General features: G+C 39.9%; 1 protein-coding gene across 3 annotated transcripts in view; it reads left to right on the top strand.

Moving 5' to 3' along the window:
- The window catches only part of DNAAF9 (dynein axonemal assembly factor 9), a 67,798-nt gene extending 50,430 nt beyond the window's left edge, over positions 1–17,368 (top strand). For all 3 annotated transcript variants that reach the window (XM_085223752.1, XM_085223751.1, XM_085223753.1), the window contains exons 28-37: positions 572–697; positions 2,379–2,416; positions 6,486–6,621; positions 6,975–7,061; positions 8,336–8,442; positions 9,132–9,206; positions 9,351–9,553; positions 10,695–10,760; positions 11,370–11,463; positions 13,237–17,368. In XM_085223752.1, coding sequence (XP_085079878.1) covers positions 572–697; positions 2,379–2,416; positions 6,486–6,621; positions 6,975–7,061; positions 8,336–8,442; positions 9,132–9,206; positions 9,351–9,553; positions 10,695–10,760; positions 11,370–11,463; positions 13,237–13,349 — 1,045 coding nt within the window. In that variant the 3' untranslated portion in view covers positions 13,350–17,368. The remainder of the gene's footprint in view (positions 1–571; positions 698–2,378; positions 2,417–6,485; positions 6,622–6,974; positions 7,062–8,335; positions 8,443–9,131; positions 9,207–9,350; positions 9,554–10,694; positions 10,761–11,369; positions 11,464–13,236) is intronic.
- The last annotated feature ends 306 nt before the right edge of the window (positions 17,369–17,674 follow it).

The following is a 17,674-nucleotide window of genomic DNA, read 5'->3' as shown; positions in this document are numbered from 1 at the left end:
GTATGGAATAAAGACTGTAATTATCTCTTTCAGCTATGAACAGTGCCATCAACTTTTGAAAGATCAGTGAATGCTAGACAGTCATTAATGAACAAATTTATAGTTTTCAGAAGTAAATGGCCCATTCAGTTTGCGGTGTTTTTTTCCTCAAAATAGAAACTTGAAAGGCTGAGGTGCTGTGTGTCTTGCTTTTTTTTTTTTTTTTTTTTTAAACAGAGAATGAACATGCTGCAGTAAGCATAAGAAGCAATCCTTATTTTTTTCCCTGCAGCATTTACCATCTTTTTGTATTTTTTCTCTTTCCATTTCGTAGAAAAAAAGAGTGGTTTTGGGTTGGAAGAGATGTTAAGTGTGGTATCATTGCAGACCCCTGCTGTGGGTCAGGGAGCCACCCAATGGTCAAGTTGCCCATGGTCCATCCAACATCCTTACTTTAATTCTTTTTCTTTAATTTAACTCATGTGACATGAGTTTTCAACCTTCTAGCTGATGAGAGGTAGGAAGGAGAGGTGATGCTGAAAGATTTTGCTCTTGTTCCTCTGAAACCTTGTTTTGTTTTCTTCTCTTACAGATATACTGATGTCATTGATGTTGTGCAGGCTCTACAAACTCATCCTGACCCAGATGTGAAGTCTTCTTTCATCATTGGGGCAGTTAATACTTGTGTAGAGCCACTGAGCTGCTATATAGAGCACAGGTATACTACAAAATATTTTTAGCAGTCTGAGAATGGGTTATTTGTGAGTTTGAGATCACTGTTACGATAACAGGCTGTATGATGGCTAAATGCCATAGCTGCTTAAATCCCTCAAAACTGTTAGGCGATTGGTCTTGGATGAACTTTCAGCATTGGGTTTATAATAATGAAATTTGATTTGGACTAGGTGTGTAATTATACACAATATTAATAGAAGTTTATTGTGTGGAAGGACAAACGAGGCATTAGCATACTCCTCTAATAATGTGTAATGTGAATAATATTCTGTTAAATCTGGATAGTTGTCCTGCTTTGTGTTTGTTTTTTGTAGGCATTCTTTTTCTTATGAGTCTTGTGTAAGTGGGATACGTATCTCGTTTGGGGCTATTGTTTATATCACTGTTTGGGAATGTCAAATGAAGATTTCCTATATTTAAAGCATGGAATGTAAGGAAAGCAGTCAAATGTAGTGAAAAAGAATGGCAAAGCATAGAGGCAACAGCATTGCAAGTATTAAAAATCTGATATCCTGGGTTAACCCAGAGGCAGGTTGGGAATAAATACATTAGAAAGCCAAATAGGTAACATTTTAAAATAGTGTGGTTCTCAAAACAGGAACCATTAACTTCTGTGCTTTACACTAGCCAATAATACATGTCACCTTGCTGCTTTTGGGAGTTTTCATAGCCAAGATTGTAAGCTACAGGAACTACATAAAATGTTGGTGAATTGATGCTGGAGTGCTCTTTAAACTTGTTCTTTTCCAGGTTATAGTAGAGACCAGTTCCTTCCCTCAGTGTTTTGTGGTCATGGCACTGAGTGGTATTTATAGCAGCAGTGGCCTGCAAGCCTTTGACTAACATTGTTTGCCTACTGAAGCGCAGTAGCAATTGAAGGAAGAGGCTTAGCCTATGCTGTAGACTATTTATGTCTCACTTTGAAGTTCGTGCTGATAAGAGCTTACAAATGAGCCACGTACTGCCAATGACAAATCTTTCAGTTGGAAAACTTTGGCAGTTTCACCACGAGTGTCAAAAAGAGTGATTTTTTTGATGTTTGACTTACAACTTTCACAGTCAAGAGGAGCAAAATCCTTTCCTGCCCCAGAAAGCTTATGGCTCTGGAGATTTGACTTTCATCTGCTAGGGTAAAGCGTTGAACGGCAAGCCAGGACAGGGGATAGGTGGCTAAATACAAACAGATAAGGTACTGTCTCCTGTTCACAGCATTTCTCTGTGGGATAAAGTTAATAAAAATAATTGCCACTTGTCTGTGGTATAAAATGGCCAGAAAGCATTATATAATATCCTCTCAGAAAGAATTCCTTTCTGTATTCAGAAGATACAGTTCTTTAGGGCAAGCTTAATACAATTCCTGGTTTTGTTGTTTGTTTTTTTTAAACAGACTTCAATATTGCTTAAATTTCTTTCTGAGTTCTAGAATACAGAATAGATTGCTTGGTGGCAACTTGCTTTACAGCAAGTTCCTGGGGAAGAGCTCTTCAAAATGCTAACCTAACTGGAACATCCCTACATACAGCTATGGGAAAGGCAAGATGACAATGGGTTGAGTAGTAAGACTCCAGCTGTCAGTGTCCCTTCAATTCAAATGCTTCCATTCATTTGGACATGCAGATGTAAAACCAACTGTCTTTATGTAAACTTTTGTTCTTATATTGCAGGCTTCTTTTTCCCAAGTTCTTGGACCAGTGCTCACAAGGTATGTGTCGTTGCTCTTGACTGTCAGCTATACTGAACAAGTAGCTGAGCCAGTAGTGAGGCCAGATAAATACACTGTAAATGCATACAGTCAGAGGTGGTGATAAGCTCTGTCAGTAAGAACCATCTGTGCAGAAGTGACAATTTCTCTCTATGTAGGTGCATGGAGAAGATACAACCTTATGTTCATACATTCTAACTCTTCTCTCCTGGAGAATGGATTTCTGAAGGCCATAAGTCAAACTGTTTCCTTGAAGCTGCTATAACTGGTGACGTGTTGCTAATTTAGCTGCCAAATGGATGGGGTTTGAAAGGAGAGCTCTGCTTCCTCATACATACCCATCTTTTCTTGGATAAGTATCAGGAAATGGAGCTCTTCTTCCACTCTTCCTGTTTTAAAAAGCTAAGAATGAGCTAGATAGCTTGTTTCCCATATCCAGTTCTTCATACCATATGGGGGATCCTTTTGAGTTTCATTTGACATTGCAACAGACAAGCACACCTGCAAAAGAGCTCTTACCTGTGTATTCAGTTTTGTGTCCTGACTCTGAAATGAAACGTTTACTGCATCATTTTCTTTGTCAGACTTGGAACCCAGGGCACCTATTAGTGTCAGTGGGCTTCCTGACCTGCCATCAAGTAGTTTTAATTAGCAATAGCAAAAGCAAATTCAGCAGTAGCATCTTCACAGGTCAAATCATCTTTATTTTAAGCAGCCTGAAATCAGATAAACCAGGAACAGTGGGGATTTGAAGATGCATTCAGACCACAGTTACCATGGCATGACTTTTGATCTTGTCTCAACTCCAAAATTACGTTTTTGTTTTAAATGCAGTTGTCAAAGCAAGATGCTGCATTCTCTTCTTATGGCTGTTCAGACTCTGTACTGCTCTGATTTGCTGCCAGAATTATGCCACTTTTTGTTTGTGTGTGTGAAGGGAGCCTCAAAAAAAAATGAAACTCAAGAGAATGAAGTCACAAGCAGACTGGAAAGTATGCAGGTGCAATTACATAGATCAGTGCTTTGTTCTCATTTGTTAGTTTAGCAATTTAGAAATTAAAATAAAAAGAAATGCTTAGAACAAGAATAGCTAATTTTCCCTATGAACCCAGTGCTGAAGAGAAGAAGTTTTGAGACTTAGAAAAATGTTCTTTTGGCAGCAAATTGTTTCTGCATGTTGCAAGGTTTTGTCGTCTAGTTGGCAGATAGAAAACGTGACATCAGCCTGGAGGTCAGTTCATTCAAAGCAAGTCTTTGTCTAAAAAGTTTTAGGAGAAAACCTGCTTTGAACTGAGATGTCTGGAAAGTTTGAGAATGTAACACAAATACAGAATTGGGCAGCCTGATCTGCATCAGGTCTGGAGGTTGGTAGCCCTGCCTGTGGCAGGAGGGTTGGAACTTGATGACCCTTCCAACCCAAGCCATTCTGTGATCACATTTATAGTAGAATAAATGTGAAGTGGCTTGGAATGAACAAAGCTTTTATTTCCAGCACTCCTTCTGAAAAATCAGGAGTATTGTAGGTTGTGGAAATGCAAACACTATGGATGTGTCATAGCAGAGGAGTAAGGAAGAGCAAGAGGGAATGCAAGATCCAGCTTTATGCACAGCTCAGAGACTCGGCTGCTGGCTCAACAGGAGCAGTGCTCAAGAAGACCTTCAGTGGGAGATGCTTGTCCTCATCTTTTTGTCTTCTGCATCCCAGCAGTGTTACTGCAGCACTTATGGGCCGAAGCAGCATTGCACTGGGTGTTGTACAAGCATAAAGAAAAGATACACGTGGCTATAGGCAACAAATACAGAGATGGCAGTGACAGTTCAAATAGAAAAGATTAAAACGAGAAGTAATAAAGCTGTGTGGGCTGCTTCAAACAGCTATTTTTTGTCTGGGTTGCACCACCTGTCCATCAACGCAGCGTTGTTGACTGTTGCCAGCTAACACAAGATATATCCATGGGTGTGTGCAGCTGAAGCCTGCAAGTTCCACAGGTTTTGTTTCCTGCAAGGCTGTGTGGGAGCTTACAACAGGAATGACAGGCAGCACCTTAGAGCTGTCTGCTTTAGAGACAAGCAATGGAAGCAGGGAGTGGTGGAGAAGAGTATGAGTGAGAAGGATGGGACGAGATTTCTCCAGTTCTTGGATTTGCTGGATATTTTATTCCTTGAATCTTCTGAACTTCAGGCTTTGCCAGCTTAGATGCTAACGATTACGTTTTCTCTCCCAGGCACAGCTATTCTAATTGTAAAGTATTCTCCATAGCATTTATGACACAGCCTATTTATTGTCCCAACCTCGCAGAAAGTGGAACTAGCGTTTTAATTAAGCTCTGCTTTTAAATCTGTATCAATTTTGAGGATGCTAAAAGGAAAAAAAAAAAACAACACACTGCATTTAGCACACCCACAGTGTGGTGGTTGTTGATTAGCTGATTCATAATTTTCATCCTAATTGCGTGATCTATGTAGTAATTTCAAGCATTTATGTGACTTAAATTCCTAAACATGCTTGCTGTTCTTTTCCCTAGTCTCTCTCAAGGGAACTGTGTAGTGCAGAAGATTATAGATGTTTCTGAAATTGGAGTGGAAAATTCTATGGAGGATTAAGAAACAAAAATACTAATGGTGGTAGTTGGCATATGTTATTAAAATCTTAGCTTGGAAAAGTCAGTGATGCAAGTAAAGTTAATGGGAGCATATGGCATAATGGTAACCTAGAATGGTTGGCATAGAAACCCATAGAATCACAGAGGCATGGAAGATCTTGAGCTGGAAGGAGCCCACAAGGATCATTGAGTTCAACTCCAGATTTCTGTGCAAGGAAACCACTGCCAGGATAAGTGTACCTGAAGACTTCTATAACATCTATAGACTATTCTATAGGAATAACTTCAGGCAGCAGATGATGTGAACTTCATTACGTGTTCTGCTTTAATGGTGATAAGATGAAATGTGTCCTGGTTCAAACATTCGTGGGTAGTTGAAGAGTTTACTGGGCTGCCTCATGCTATACCTGCAACTTACAGGGAAGTGTTTGATTCAGGCTACACACACACATTTTTGAGCAAAGGAATAGCATTTCTTCTACATCGTGGACAATATTGACATCCTGAGGATACCTGAAAAGCTGGTGCTCCTCTTTGCTGAAGAAATTTGCTGGTCTGAAATTCATTCTGGTGTAACACCGCCTCAACATAATTGTGAAGTAGAGATTCTAGAACACTGAAATTAGTTGAATGATAAATCCTATGTATCGTTGAGCGTTTCTTCCTCATTAGTCAAGTCGTCTTTGATGATTGGTGTTAGTGGAATCTTTAAGGTTGGAAAAGAGATGACAGAGTCCAACCCCAACCATACCCATCTGTGACACATCTTCACTCTGTCACCTCCATGGACAGTGACCCCACCACTCCCTGGGCAGCTGTGCCAGTGCCTGACCACTCTTTCAGAGAAGAAATTTTTCCTAATATCCTGAACTTCCCGTGGCACAACTTGAGGCCATTACTTCTTTTCCCGTGGCACAACTTGAGGCCATTACTTCTTTTCCCGTGGCACAACTTGAGGCCATTACTTCTTATCCTACCTCTAGCTAACTGGGAGAAGTGGCCAACCCCTGGTGTTTGGTCGGCTCATTTTTTTAAGACTTTTTTTGTCTTGTAAGATTATTTTCATTGAAACACAAGAAGACACAGATTATAAGAGCTCTTCTTTGAGTCATTGCAGTGACTGAAAAGGATCCTCTCCTTCAGGAGGTGCCATCCCTTCATGGCTATGGGTTGTGTTAAATGGGCTTCTGAGCTGGCCACATTCTGTGTCACTGCAAAATAGTTAATAATTCTGTGTGTGGTGGTTGTTCACTGTTCCAGTGTGAAGTTAGATGGGCTTCTGGGTTTCTTTGGGCAGGCAAGAGAGAGACGTTTCCTTGCTTGTGGGTTTGTTTGCCTTAGTAACTTTCATGCGGTAAGGTAGAGGGAGAATAAGAGAGAAATGGCTGTTAAATCTCTTAATCGTTTGTTAGTCCCTGCTGTGCACCTCACTTGCATATATACTGTCTTCTGATTTCCTTACACAGGACTGGTGAGTAATGTGATATTCACAAGTCATGCTACAGAGCAGAGGCATCCGCTCCTTATGCAACTGCAGAGCCTCATCCGAGCAGCAAATCCTGCTGTTTCATTCATCCTGGCAGAAAATGGAATTGTAACGAGGTAACGTTAATCACCATCCACCGTTTGTCACTCTTGGCAGATGGGACACATGCCTTTAGAAGCTTGTATTCTCTTGTTTTACTCTGGTAACTTACACAGATGCTTATTTTTCTTAATGGCTTCTAATGCAGAGGGCGTCTTCCCCTTCCATTTATGGCTGTATAAATATAGAGATTAGGAAACGTATGTTTTTGCTTGTAGAGTGTGATTTATCTCACTGTCACTGTCATACTGGTGGGAAGATACTCTAATTTACTGTGGCTAACACATTCTGTTTTATTTAAGCAGAATACAGATAGTGTCCGTTTTATTGAGGTCATAAATTAAAAATGTTCGTCTTTATCCCTCTGTAGGAATGAAGATATTGAATTAATTCTCTCAGAAAGCAGTTTCTCAAATCCTCAGAAGATTAGAGCTCGATATTTAATGTATCCTGGCTGGCAAGTATCTAGACTGAGAAATATTAAAACTATTTTTCTAATTAACTTGAAGATTAAAAAGTCTCTCTAACTTAATTTATACTCTTTTTAAGACTACTCATTAGGAACAGAAAATAGCTTTGTAAATCATTTTTGAAAGAGAGCTGATGAGTATTCATAGCAGATACACAACTGCTGTCCTTTTAAGGGGAACAGGATCCTTTCTGGACACCATTTAAATCAATGGCAGATTACTGTTGCTTTTAAGAAGAATAGAAAAGTACCCTCTGGGAATAAGCTGGGAAGGCTTGGGATGGGGGAGGCCAATAATGATGAGAGTAATTTCATTCTGACAGCTATTCATCCTTACTGGAATGAACTTGCTATTAGCAGAACAATTATTTATTAAAAAAAAAAAAAAAAAAAAGGAAAATCTGCAACTTTATTGACAGTCTTGGCAAAGGCTTGAGGGCTCAATAATAAGTGGTACCAAGCTTTGCTTTTAATTCATAGTGATAGTTTTCATTATTTGGGGTGCTTTGCACATCTTGTTGTAGTTATCTGTGCTACACCTATTTGGCAGGAAATGTAAACGTGTCAGCTGTTAGAACTCCTGGCTGACTGTTTTCCTAGTAACGTTGATAGCTGTGAAAGTATGATTTATGTACCTTGCCTTGCCAGTCCTTTATACACGTGTATATTCTTTGTTCATAGTTCTTACTCAAAATCTGGAATGAGTAAGGTTCCTAAAGTGGATTGGCACAAGGCTGGGAGTGTGCAAATTGCATGGTGCCCAAAGAAGGGAGAGAAAACCTTTAGACAACAGTTAGTGTATTTGGTAGTACGCAAGAGCAGCAAGTAGGACAGCATGTAAGGGGAAAAAACTAGTAGCAGGAGAACGTCAGAATGATTCCTAAGCTCTTTGAACAATCTCAGGCTTAATGTTACTCTTTCATAGAATCATAGAACCCTTAGAGTTGGAAAGGACCTCTGAGGGCCGTCAGTCCAACTTCCCTGCAGTGAACAGGGACACCACAGCCAGATTAGGTTGCCCAGAGCTTGATCCAGCCTGGCCTTGAGTGTCTCCAGGGATGGGGCATCAACCACATCTCTGGGCAACCTGTCCCAGTGCCTTACATGGATTTCCTTGTAGGAAAAATACCCCTAGTGTTTTTCTTGCAAAGAGGAAAAGCCACCTGTAGTGAAATAATGAACGTTCTTTTTAAGAGATCTGCTAGGTGAAAAGCACAGATGTCTGTGTTTTCACTCTTGAAATCTGTTCCTTTTGTCTCAAGGTATGAAGGTAAATACGGAGCTGGGTCTGTCTTTCCTCCAATGGTTCAGATCTGTGTGTGGTTTAGCCGTCCTCTGGAAAAAACACGATTTGTGACCAAATGTAAAGGTACAAGTGAACTTTGACTGACTTGATTTAAATCCAAGTTTAAAAGGCTGAGGAATAGGAGGAAAGGAAGACACTGACGTAGCACTGTCCTTTAATTACTGCTGAAGCAAACTTTTAATTGAATATGCAGCTTTCCTTCCTTGAAGTACAGTAAATGACCTTTAGCATCTGCCCTGGAAGACTGACCCATGATTTTGTTCAGATAAAGATGTAATGCCCAAAGGCTGAGACAGTTATCTTCGTGTGTTTCGCTTTTTATTTTAAATTCACATTCATTTATTAGTATGGAAATGCAGTTTGTAAGAAAGCATCAATTCCTACTATTTGTGCCCAACAATTATTTGTAGTTACTAGAAAATAGGCTCAGCTGCATGTTAGGCTCCTAGACCAGATGTATAACCATGCCCTTCCTTCTTTCCATAGCAAAACAGTGTTAAGGAGCACCACTTTACTTTCCACACGCACTGTAAGCGTTCACTGTGCTTGAACACATTATTTCCCACCTACCCCATAGAGGAGAGTTGAACGTGTAGAAATGTTCTGTAGTGGGAGCTCTGGGGGACACTGCAGCTTTTCCCCCTGAAGCATTAGGATGTGGATTAGAAACCTGTAGCATAGGACCGATGAGAAGCTGCACCAAGGAGAAGGGCGATAAGTGACATAACGTGATTGTCCTCCATTTCTAACAGCAATGAAGTCACTGCTCAAGCCAAGTCCCTTTTCTGGAAACATATATCACATCATGGGCAAAGTTAAGTTTTCAGGTAAGGCTGAGATATTACTTCTGCAGTGTTTTAGGGTTGTATTGCATGTGGTTGTATTTGGAAACACACCAATGCGTTGGTGTTAAATTAGATGAGCGAGTCATCAAGGCACTTTTTTTTTTTCTTCTGTCTTCTCCTCGTTAGATTCTGACAAAGTGATTGAGGTTTGTCACAACACATCATCCAACTCGCTAAGCCTTGTGCCTGTTCAGGAGGGGCCAACTCCTCCTGATTCAAGAAATGATAGCAGAGATTGCAGCGGTCAACAGGAGTACTTCCTTGTGTTCATTGGCTGCTCCCTTAAGGAAGAGGATATAAAAGACTGGCTCAGAGAAACTGCAAAACAGGTTCGTGGGCATGTTTTCTTCTGTTCAGCGTGACCTGTTTGGTATTTCTAAACAATGAGAGGTGAAATCCGAGTGTCTTGATGAAACCTTTTCGTTAATCTCCTTTCTCTTCTGCCAAGGTATTAGCATTCCAGAGTATAAGTTGTATTTCAAACAGAGGACTAACAGTTTGCAAATGCTTGTTGTTTTAATAACTGCTATAGCATATTCATGGATTGATCTGCTTTTGAACACTTGAGTAAATGGAGTATGTCCAGAACAAACACGAGATGATTAAGCTGAGATGTGATTGCCCAAAGCTAAAATGTAGTATGAAATAAATCTTGGAGTAGCTGAATGATGCTGAAAACATGTTTTGATTCCTTAAATCTTGGCAGTAACACACTGAAACAGAGGGTCTAGTTATATCTAAGTGTACAGCTATGCAAGATTGCTTGTGATCCAGCATGGTTAGTGTACATACACAACACAGGTAGGGAATGGAGTATGTGCCATAAGAAGCTTTGGAAGCACATTTTGCAGCAGTGGTTTCTTTCTAACTTCTCAGACACAGGCACAGCCTGTCCAGGAGGGTGGGATGAGAAGTTTTCTCCTACAAAGCCAAATAATACAGTGGTTTTGTCAGACTGAAGGTGAAGGTCTTGGGAACCTGTTGCACCAAACAGATAGTTTATTTTAGTACTTGAACTGGATCCTGAATCTGTAGTTCCAATTCTGCCCTTTTATGATGCCATTTTGGAACATCTTAATTAAAGATGCTCATAATTACTTCTTTTAATGGGTTAGGATTTGCATAGTATCTCAAGAACACTGTGTGGGAAGGGAAATAAGTTTCCTGCAGGTTACTTCAAGGAGGTATGCATTAGGTATGCATTTTCTGTAATGATATCTCGTGCTCTGCATATATCACACAGGTAATATGTGGAGACAGATTTTTTTTTTTTTCCACTTAAGAGAGCACTCTGAAATACTATTTTAATCTTCTTAAAGCTTGGAACTTAAAATGAATTGCATATCTCAAGTGTGAATTAGTTAATCTGCATTTTCAAGGAAGTACTTTGCTGTTTCTCTAATGTGACTGAACTGTAATGTCATGTTGTTGTACAGAAGGTATATAACTGGGGTCTAATTCTTTATACAGAAACCTCAGAGGAAAGCCCTGAAAACCAGAGGAATGCTAACCCTTCAGGAAATAAAAAACATTCATGTAAGTAGAAGCAATTAATAGCAGATCCTTCTGGATGATTTTCTCAAGTATCCATTTGTAGGATAGAGCACCTCCCATGTCTGCCCTAACAAGTGTGCTGAACACTAAATTATAGCATTTACTGTCTCTTTATATACTCAAAACATAGATGAGGCTGTATAGGAGGGAATTGAGAGAGAAATCTTGGTGTTGTGTAGGCATTTATCTCAGTAAGCCCTGAAAAGTGGGGGAGAGTGTAGGATGTAATGGTCTGCTTTACCCTTCTTTTCTTCCTGCACTGTATTGTACAGATTATCACGTCCAAATTAGGATCCCAAAAGCCTTATCCTGCCTTTTCCAACTAACTTTGGGATGTGCTATCTCTGGAGTTGGAGTACTGCAAGTTTGGCATGGCTGTGATGAGTGTTGCTGTACTGAATTCCCTTTGTCTATGTAAATATCATTTGTCATACTGACTTCTCAGAGGGCTACTTTTTAGTCAGGTGCTGTAACTCCTTGCCTGGCTGCTAAAGAAGGAATTTTTCCTCTCTGTTTAAGCTTGTTAGGTCTGTATCTAAGCAATTTTCACGTATAAGTGTTTAATATGCAGTATATTCTTTCTTAATTTAGGTGAAACGCCACTTGGATCCGCTTCCAGCTGGATATTTTTACAATGGGACTCAGTTTGTGAACTTTTTTGGTGACAAAATGGATTACCATCCATGTATCCTTTAAAATGCATTTTTTGGTGAAGCATTAGGTTAGGAAGGCTACAGACTGCAGATCTGACTTGTAGGCTGCCAAAGCAGGTGATCCATTGGAGAGCCAGTTCGTTTACAGGTACTTGCCATTCAAAGCTTTTTAAAACACTTCTTTTTGGAGGTATGATCTGGGAAGCAAAGTAGAACCAAAAAAACCAATCCCCTAAATTGCTGCACATGATCATGTGCAATGGATAATCTGTGGACCACAGCTTGTCAAAAGAATGTTTCTCAAACCAATTAGTTGTGCAGTGTTGCTTAATTCTTGGCTATGACTGGTAACATTTCCAAATGGACTTTATTGCACCAAAGTAAAAGCGATCAGGTTGGTTTGTTTTGCTGTGGTATCATTCTTGCTGTTGCCTTTGTCTTTGTGGCAAAGCTGAAATTCAAATTGTAGAATCACAGAATCACAGAGGGCCTGGGTTGCAGAGGACCACAATGCTCATCCAGTTCCAACCCCCTGCTGTGTGCAGGGTCACCAACCAGCAGCCCAGGCTGCCCAGAGCCACGTCCAGCCTGGCCTTGAATGCCTGCAGGGATGGGGCATCCACAACCTCCTTGGGCAATCTGTTCCAGTGCATCACCACCCTGTGTGTGAAAAACTTGCTCCTAATATCCAACCTAAACCTCCCCTGTCTCAGTTTAAAACCATTCCCCCTTGTCCTATCACTACCCACCCTCATAAACAGCTGTTCCCCCTCCTTTTTATATGCTCCCTTCAAGCATTGGAAAGCCACAATGAGGTCTCCCCAGAGCCTTCTCTGGATGCAAAGGAGACACATGACCCACGTGCAGAGATGCATTTTCTGTAATCACTTTTTAAACTCGTTTAAACAAGTAAAATCTTTTTTGAAAGTACTTCAGCTTAGCAAGCAGTACGACCTAATTGTGATATATGTTTGTTTGCAAATGCTCTGTCCTTACTGGTATTGTTTAGTATCAGTTACAAAAAGAGCTAGAGCCAAAGCAGAGTCCTCTCGTTTTCTTTCTAGAACCATATTGATTTTATTTTATTTTTTTTAATTTGAACCTGACTGTATTCTTGTCTCTGACAAGAAACTCCATAGTAATACTCATCTTCCAGTGTGTTTCTATTCTTCTTGTTTCTCTGTATCTCTATTGTTTGGTTTTTTGTTTTTTGCCTTTTTTTTTTTTATCACTGAAACTTGTTTTATCAGTCTTACAGTGGTCTTAAATTCACTTCAACTTAGGTAAACGTCACAAAAACACGAGTGGCTTCTCTTTGGGATTAAGAACAGATATGTCTGTGTTCCTATGGGACAAGGTTACATTTTCTATCAGCAGACTTCTGGCCATTCCTGGCTCCGTAACACTGGCAGAAAATGAGATAACAGTGAACTTCAGTTCCACTCTTCACTCAGCCTTTACACCACCAGGATCCTGGTGTTGGGGAGGAGATGATGTTTGTGCAGCCACTTCTGGCAGGTCTGCGTTGGGCTGATTTTATTGACTTTCACTTATTAAAGTAGCCATCAACATTTGCAAACCTGCTGTAATTCTGCTGTCATGTTTTCTTTCTCATGGGAAGCTCCTTTATTCTGCATTAATGAAGAGTAGCTGTGGTTGGGTCTGACTGTGGGACTCCTGGAAAGTATTGCATTGGATTTATTTTCAGTCAGTGTCCCTGAACTGGCAGATCCTTCCAATCTGTTCTTTTGTAACAAGCACTGTTTGCACAAATGTTCTTATTTTCCTTAGCTTTTCAAAATCAGTAATGGACCAATTCATGAATGATTACTTGGAAGAAGCCAACAGGGAGATAGAGAAGTACAACAGAGAACTAGAAGAGCAAGAGTATCATGATCTCTTTGAGCAGAAGACATAAGCACGTGTATTCTGTGGACTTCTAGACCACTTATTGTCAGTAACCAAAAATGCTGTTGTCCTTGCTGGTTAACTAGAAAATTAAGTGAAATATCAGTTTTCTGCACTCCTTTTGAAACTAAGATCATTCCTGTAAGGTTGGCATTTTTACTATGGTAACTGCTTAGCTGTTTGTACTGTCAGGTTTGCTTCCACTTCACCTTAATTCCAGACTGTAAAAAGCATCACCTGGAGTCTCTGGCTAGTAGTGGAAATGTCTTGAAAAGAAAAGAAAAAAGAAAAGGAAAGCTGTATTTCCTAGCAGGTCAGAATGTAAGTATGGAATTGGTCCAACGTGCAGAGAATCAAACTGCTTTAATCTCTTGGATGTCCCTTGAACCACGTTGCCCATGAGCACTGAAGAGCAGTGGTACACTTCAGTATGTGGGATTGGGGGATGTTCCCAAAGCGAGAAATGGGGGAACGTTTCAAAAGCTCTGAGGAGTTCCCAATCCTGCTGCTGTGAGGGTGTTCCTAAAGCGAGAAATGGGGGGACACACAAACCTCTGCTCTGCTTCCAAGGGCACAGTGTGTCTCACAAAGCCCTCTGCACGGTCTGAATCTGCAGACAAAATTTTGACTATTTAAAAAAAAGGTGTTTATACATTTCAAGGTGAAAGGAGAGACAGGTGGAGATACCTCTTCCTTTCCAGTGCTGTTCTAGGAATTGATGTTGTGTTTTCTAGAATGTACAACTTGCTGTTGCTTAAACGATTCCTACCTGAGTAGCAAAGACTAAGCAGAGCAAGAAAAGGAGGAGAGCATGAAAAGCCAGGATTCTTTAGCTAAAGAATTGCTCTTCTTGTTTCCAAAGGTAAAAAAAAAAAAAAAAAAAAATAAAAAAAATCAAAAGACATACTTGAAGTAGGAAAGAATTAAGAATTTGGGAAGCTTTGCACACTGTAACGCTGAACTGATGCACGCAGACATTTACAGTTAGCAAAGGGTTCTGTAATGGGAACCTGGGCAATGTGTCCTTTAACTGAATTTGGTCCAACTTGAAGCAAGGCCTCATAGCTCATTGAAGGAATATCAATATGTGGTACCCTAGCAGCTACTTGAACACCATTATTGAAGCTTATTGAATGAGCAGATTATCTTAGCATGCTGTGCATTCAGAATTTAGTCAAGTGAAGACATTCCAGGTCCTTAGAAATAGTTCTGTCTTTGGTCAGATGTATATAATATGGTAAGAAATTGAATGATCTCTTACAAGAAATACCTATATATAACCCAGCTTCTTTCCGTGGGAGAAAAAATGAGGTTTATCTCTTGCCATTAAAATCTATGGCTGCATATGGCTTAAGAAATGTATTTTTTTTTTTTTTTTTTACCTTTGGAATCTGACACGGCCAAAACTTCAAGAAGCCTATCAGAACCTGAGACACTTCATTGGCGAGGTTTCAGTGTGAGTTGCTACTAGCTGGCTCCATGCCTGCTCTGTGATGGTCCCATGGTGCAGGTGTGGAATTCCAGGTGCTGCAGACTGGAATATAGATGTTGATAAAGTTTCGTTCTAGCTTTCCTCCTAGATTTAAGAAGTCGTCTGAACGTAAGAATTCTTTTTCTTTGCACACCATGAGGCTTTATAAACGACTTGTATCCTGTTAAGGCCGGTAAAAGCCAGCTATAGTTGTGTATCTAGGCTTTCTGGGTAACCCTACTACAGGTATAGAGCATCGTGATAAGGCTCGTGAGTTTATCTATGCATGGCTATGGGTTTAGTCTTAATATACTGTAGTGCCTGGTAGAGAAATGTAGCTAGCAGTGGATGTAGGGGGCCAGCGGGTGTTTACAGACTAAGTGCAGTTGGCAGCACAAAGCGATGTATCAGGCCAGGGTTATGAGGGAACAGAATTCTGGAGCTAACACTGCAATAAAAGGGGCATTGGGAAATTGGTAAGGTGGGATTCTTTGCCAGCCAACTTAGCGTAAACCCAGCGTGCTCCTTTTCAGTACCAGTTATCTAACCTGCAAAGCCATATATCTAGGATAGCGGAGTGACGGCGCGACGTCAGAAGAGACAACGGTGGCTGAATGGCTGTAAGTCAGCGACCGTGTAGGTTTAAGTGCAATTGATTGAACCATAGATGAAGATGCTGTAGCTTGCTTTGCTCTGCTGAACTCTTTTTTAAGAGCCCCAGTTTGTGCAACGCTTGAACACGAGGGTTCCTATGGGGCTGATGGGCCTGGAGCTCTCCATCACAAACCCAATGCCCCGTGGACTAAAGTAAGTGTGCAACGTGTGCACATGGAGGTGTTCTTCAAAAACCAGATCAGAAGAGCTCAGAACAAAGGCCTAGTATACAGATATACCGTACTGCATGCCATGTGAGGATAGCTGTGTATTAGGAAGACCTTTCACCATACTGGTACTATTTCAACGATGATATTTTGGTATTGAAATGATTTGATTACCTCAATTTATTATTATTATTATTTTTTTTCTTTTAGCTTTTAACTGTGACTTCAAAACTGAAAAATTACTGAAACAGTGAAACTGTGACAGAGGTATCCTTGAAAAACAGAGCAGTGCCTTGCAGACGATGCCATTTATGCCCAAAGCCTAAAATAAATGGACATCATGGGTTGCATTGCTTGCAACCTCTTTGTTTTTTAAAAGAAAAACAGTTTTGGTGAAAGGACTTAAAATTAACCTAGTGAAGAATATTAGCACAAATACTGTTTAAAAGGAAGCTCTTTGAGGACTCAAAGGTGTAAACTCCTGATGCTGCTGCTAGCAGTTGCTGATTATTTGGGGGTTATTTGTAACAGGCAGCAGCACTTTTCTTTCTTGTTTTGTTTTTTAGAAAAGCATAACTTTTGTACTCTGATCAGAGATGTTTATAAGCTGGAAATGTAGTTTCCTCACTCTTTTGGAGTCGGGGTAAGGATGGAGTTACTCCTAAGGATCTAGTTTTGGAAACTTTTTAGCTACTGTAAAACTAAAATAAAATACAAAAAGCACCATTTCTAAACCACAAATGTTTGGATACAGAAAAAGTGCCATTACACTGTTCCGTTATCTTTTACTGTATTTTGGGGGGGTAGGGAAAAAAAACCCACAAAAAAACCCCCAATATGGTAACAGTAACTTTGTGTCCAGGCATTTCTGAGATGGGAAAGAAATGCTGAGAGTCCTCAAGGGGTTTACATGCTTTGCTGACCTTCATGTTAGCAGCTCGTGGTGGTGATGTGTTGTTTGTATTTTTCTTCCCCCTCACGGAGAATGAGTGTGATCAGAAGTTACTGAAGTTATAGGGAGAAAAAAAAAAATGTGACCAACTTAGGAGAGGAACGTCTGCAACTTGGGCAGTGTTTGATATGAAGCCATGCAATGTGCTGTTAGCCTGGTGTTATGCTTTGCAATTCACGAGACTGATTGCAGGCAGGACTTAAGTTGCATGTAAAAGTTCCCTACTAAGTTGCTTGTTTTTGTTTTTGTTTTTTAATTATTACTGTTTTTTAATTGAAATCCTTTCGGAATTTGCACAGATTTAAGCTCTGGAATACGTTGGTATTCATAAAAGGGAAAAATTGTAACTAGTATAGTGAATTGTGAACTGTGAGTTGTTAGAACTACATTGCTGATCTAATTTTAGATTGTTTAAAAATGTACCTCAAAAAGCTAGTGAGAAATTGCTTCGTTTTTTCACGAGTCTGACGCTGATGTAACACTTCTCACTTTACAACGTGCCAAAATTCACTTTGATACTAGTTCTCAATGCTTTAATATTTGCAACGTTAAGTTAAAAACTTGTACTTTCAAACACTACTGTAACTTCAGTTAAACTGAATGGTGTGAGTGAAGCTTTTTTTTTTTTGCCTATTGTATTTATTACACGACTTGATTCGGTAAATATGAAATGACCTTTCCATTTATTTTTGTATTGTTTTACATGTTTATACCTGCAGTTTGTGTGACTTTTACACCTGTAACTCAGATGTGATGGAAAGAACCAATAAACAGTATCCATCTGCTGTCTGGTTGGCTCCTTCAATTATGCTCGTTATTTCCTCGGCTTGGATTTCTGATCGTTGAAGTTTCCTTTAAAAATGTATTACTTCTCTTAACTTTACCACCTCAGAAGGGTGACTAGTTCATATTCAACAAAAATCTGAACATTTAACAAAATTGTGTTTTGTTTTGTTTTTTTTAAGCTGCTCTTTTAGACCTTCTTGCATGGACTTCTAATGGTGAGTTGGAGGAGGGGTGTTAATTTGCTTCACGCTTGCTGTCTCAGTCCTTCAACCAGCTCTGCTTAACTGTAAGTTGATAGTTGCACA

The sequence above is a fragment of the Meleagris gallopavo genome, chromosome 4 (assembly GCF_905368555.1).
Source record: "Meleagris gallopavo chromosome 4, MGAL_WU_HG_1.1, whole genome shotgun sequence".
NCBI lineage: Eukaryota > Metazoa > Chordata > Aves > Galliformes > Phasianidae > Meleagris > Meleagris gallopavo.
The sequence above is the reverse complement of the archived record's forward strand: the minus strand, read 5'-3'. Positions and strand labels throughout refer to the sequence as shown.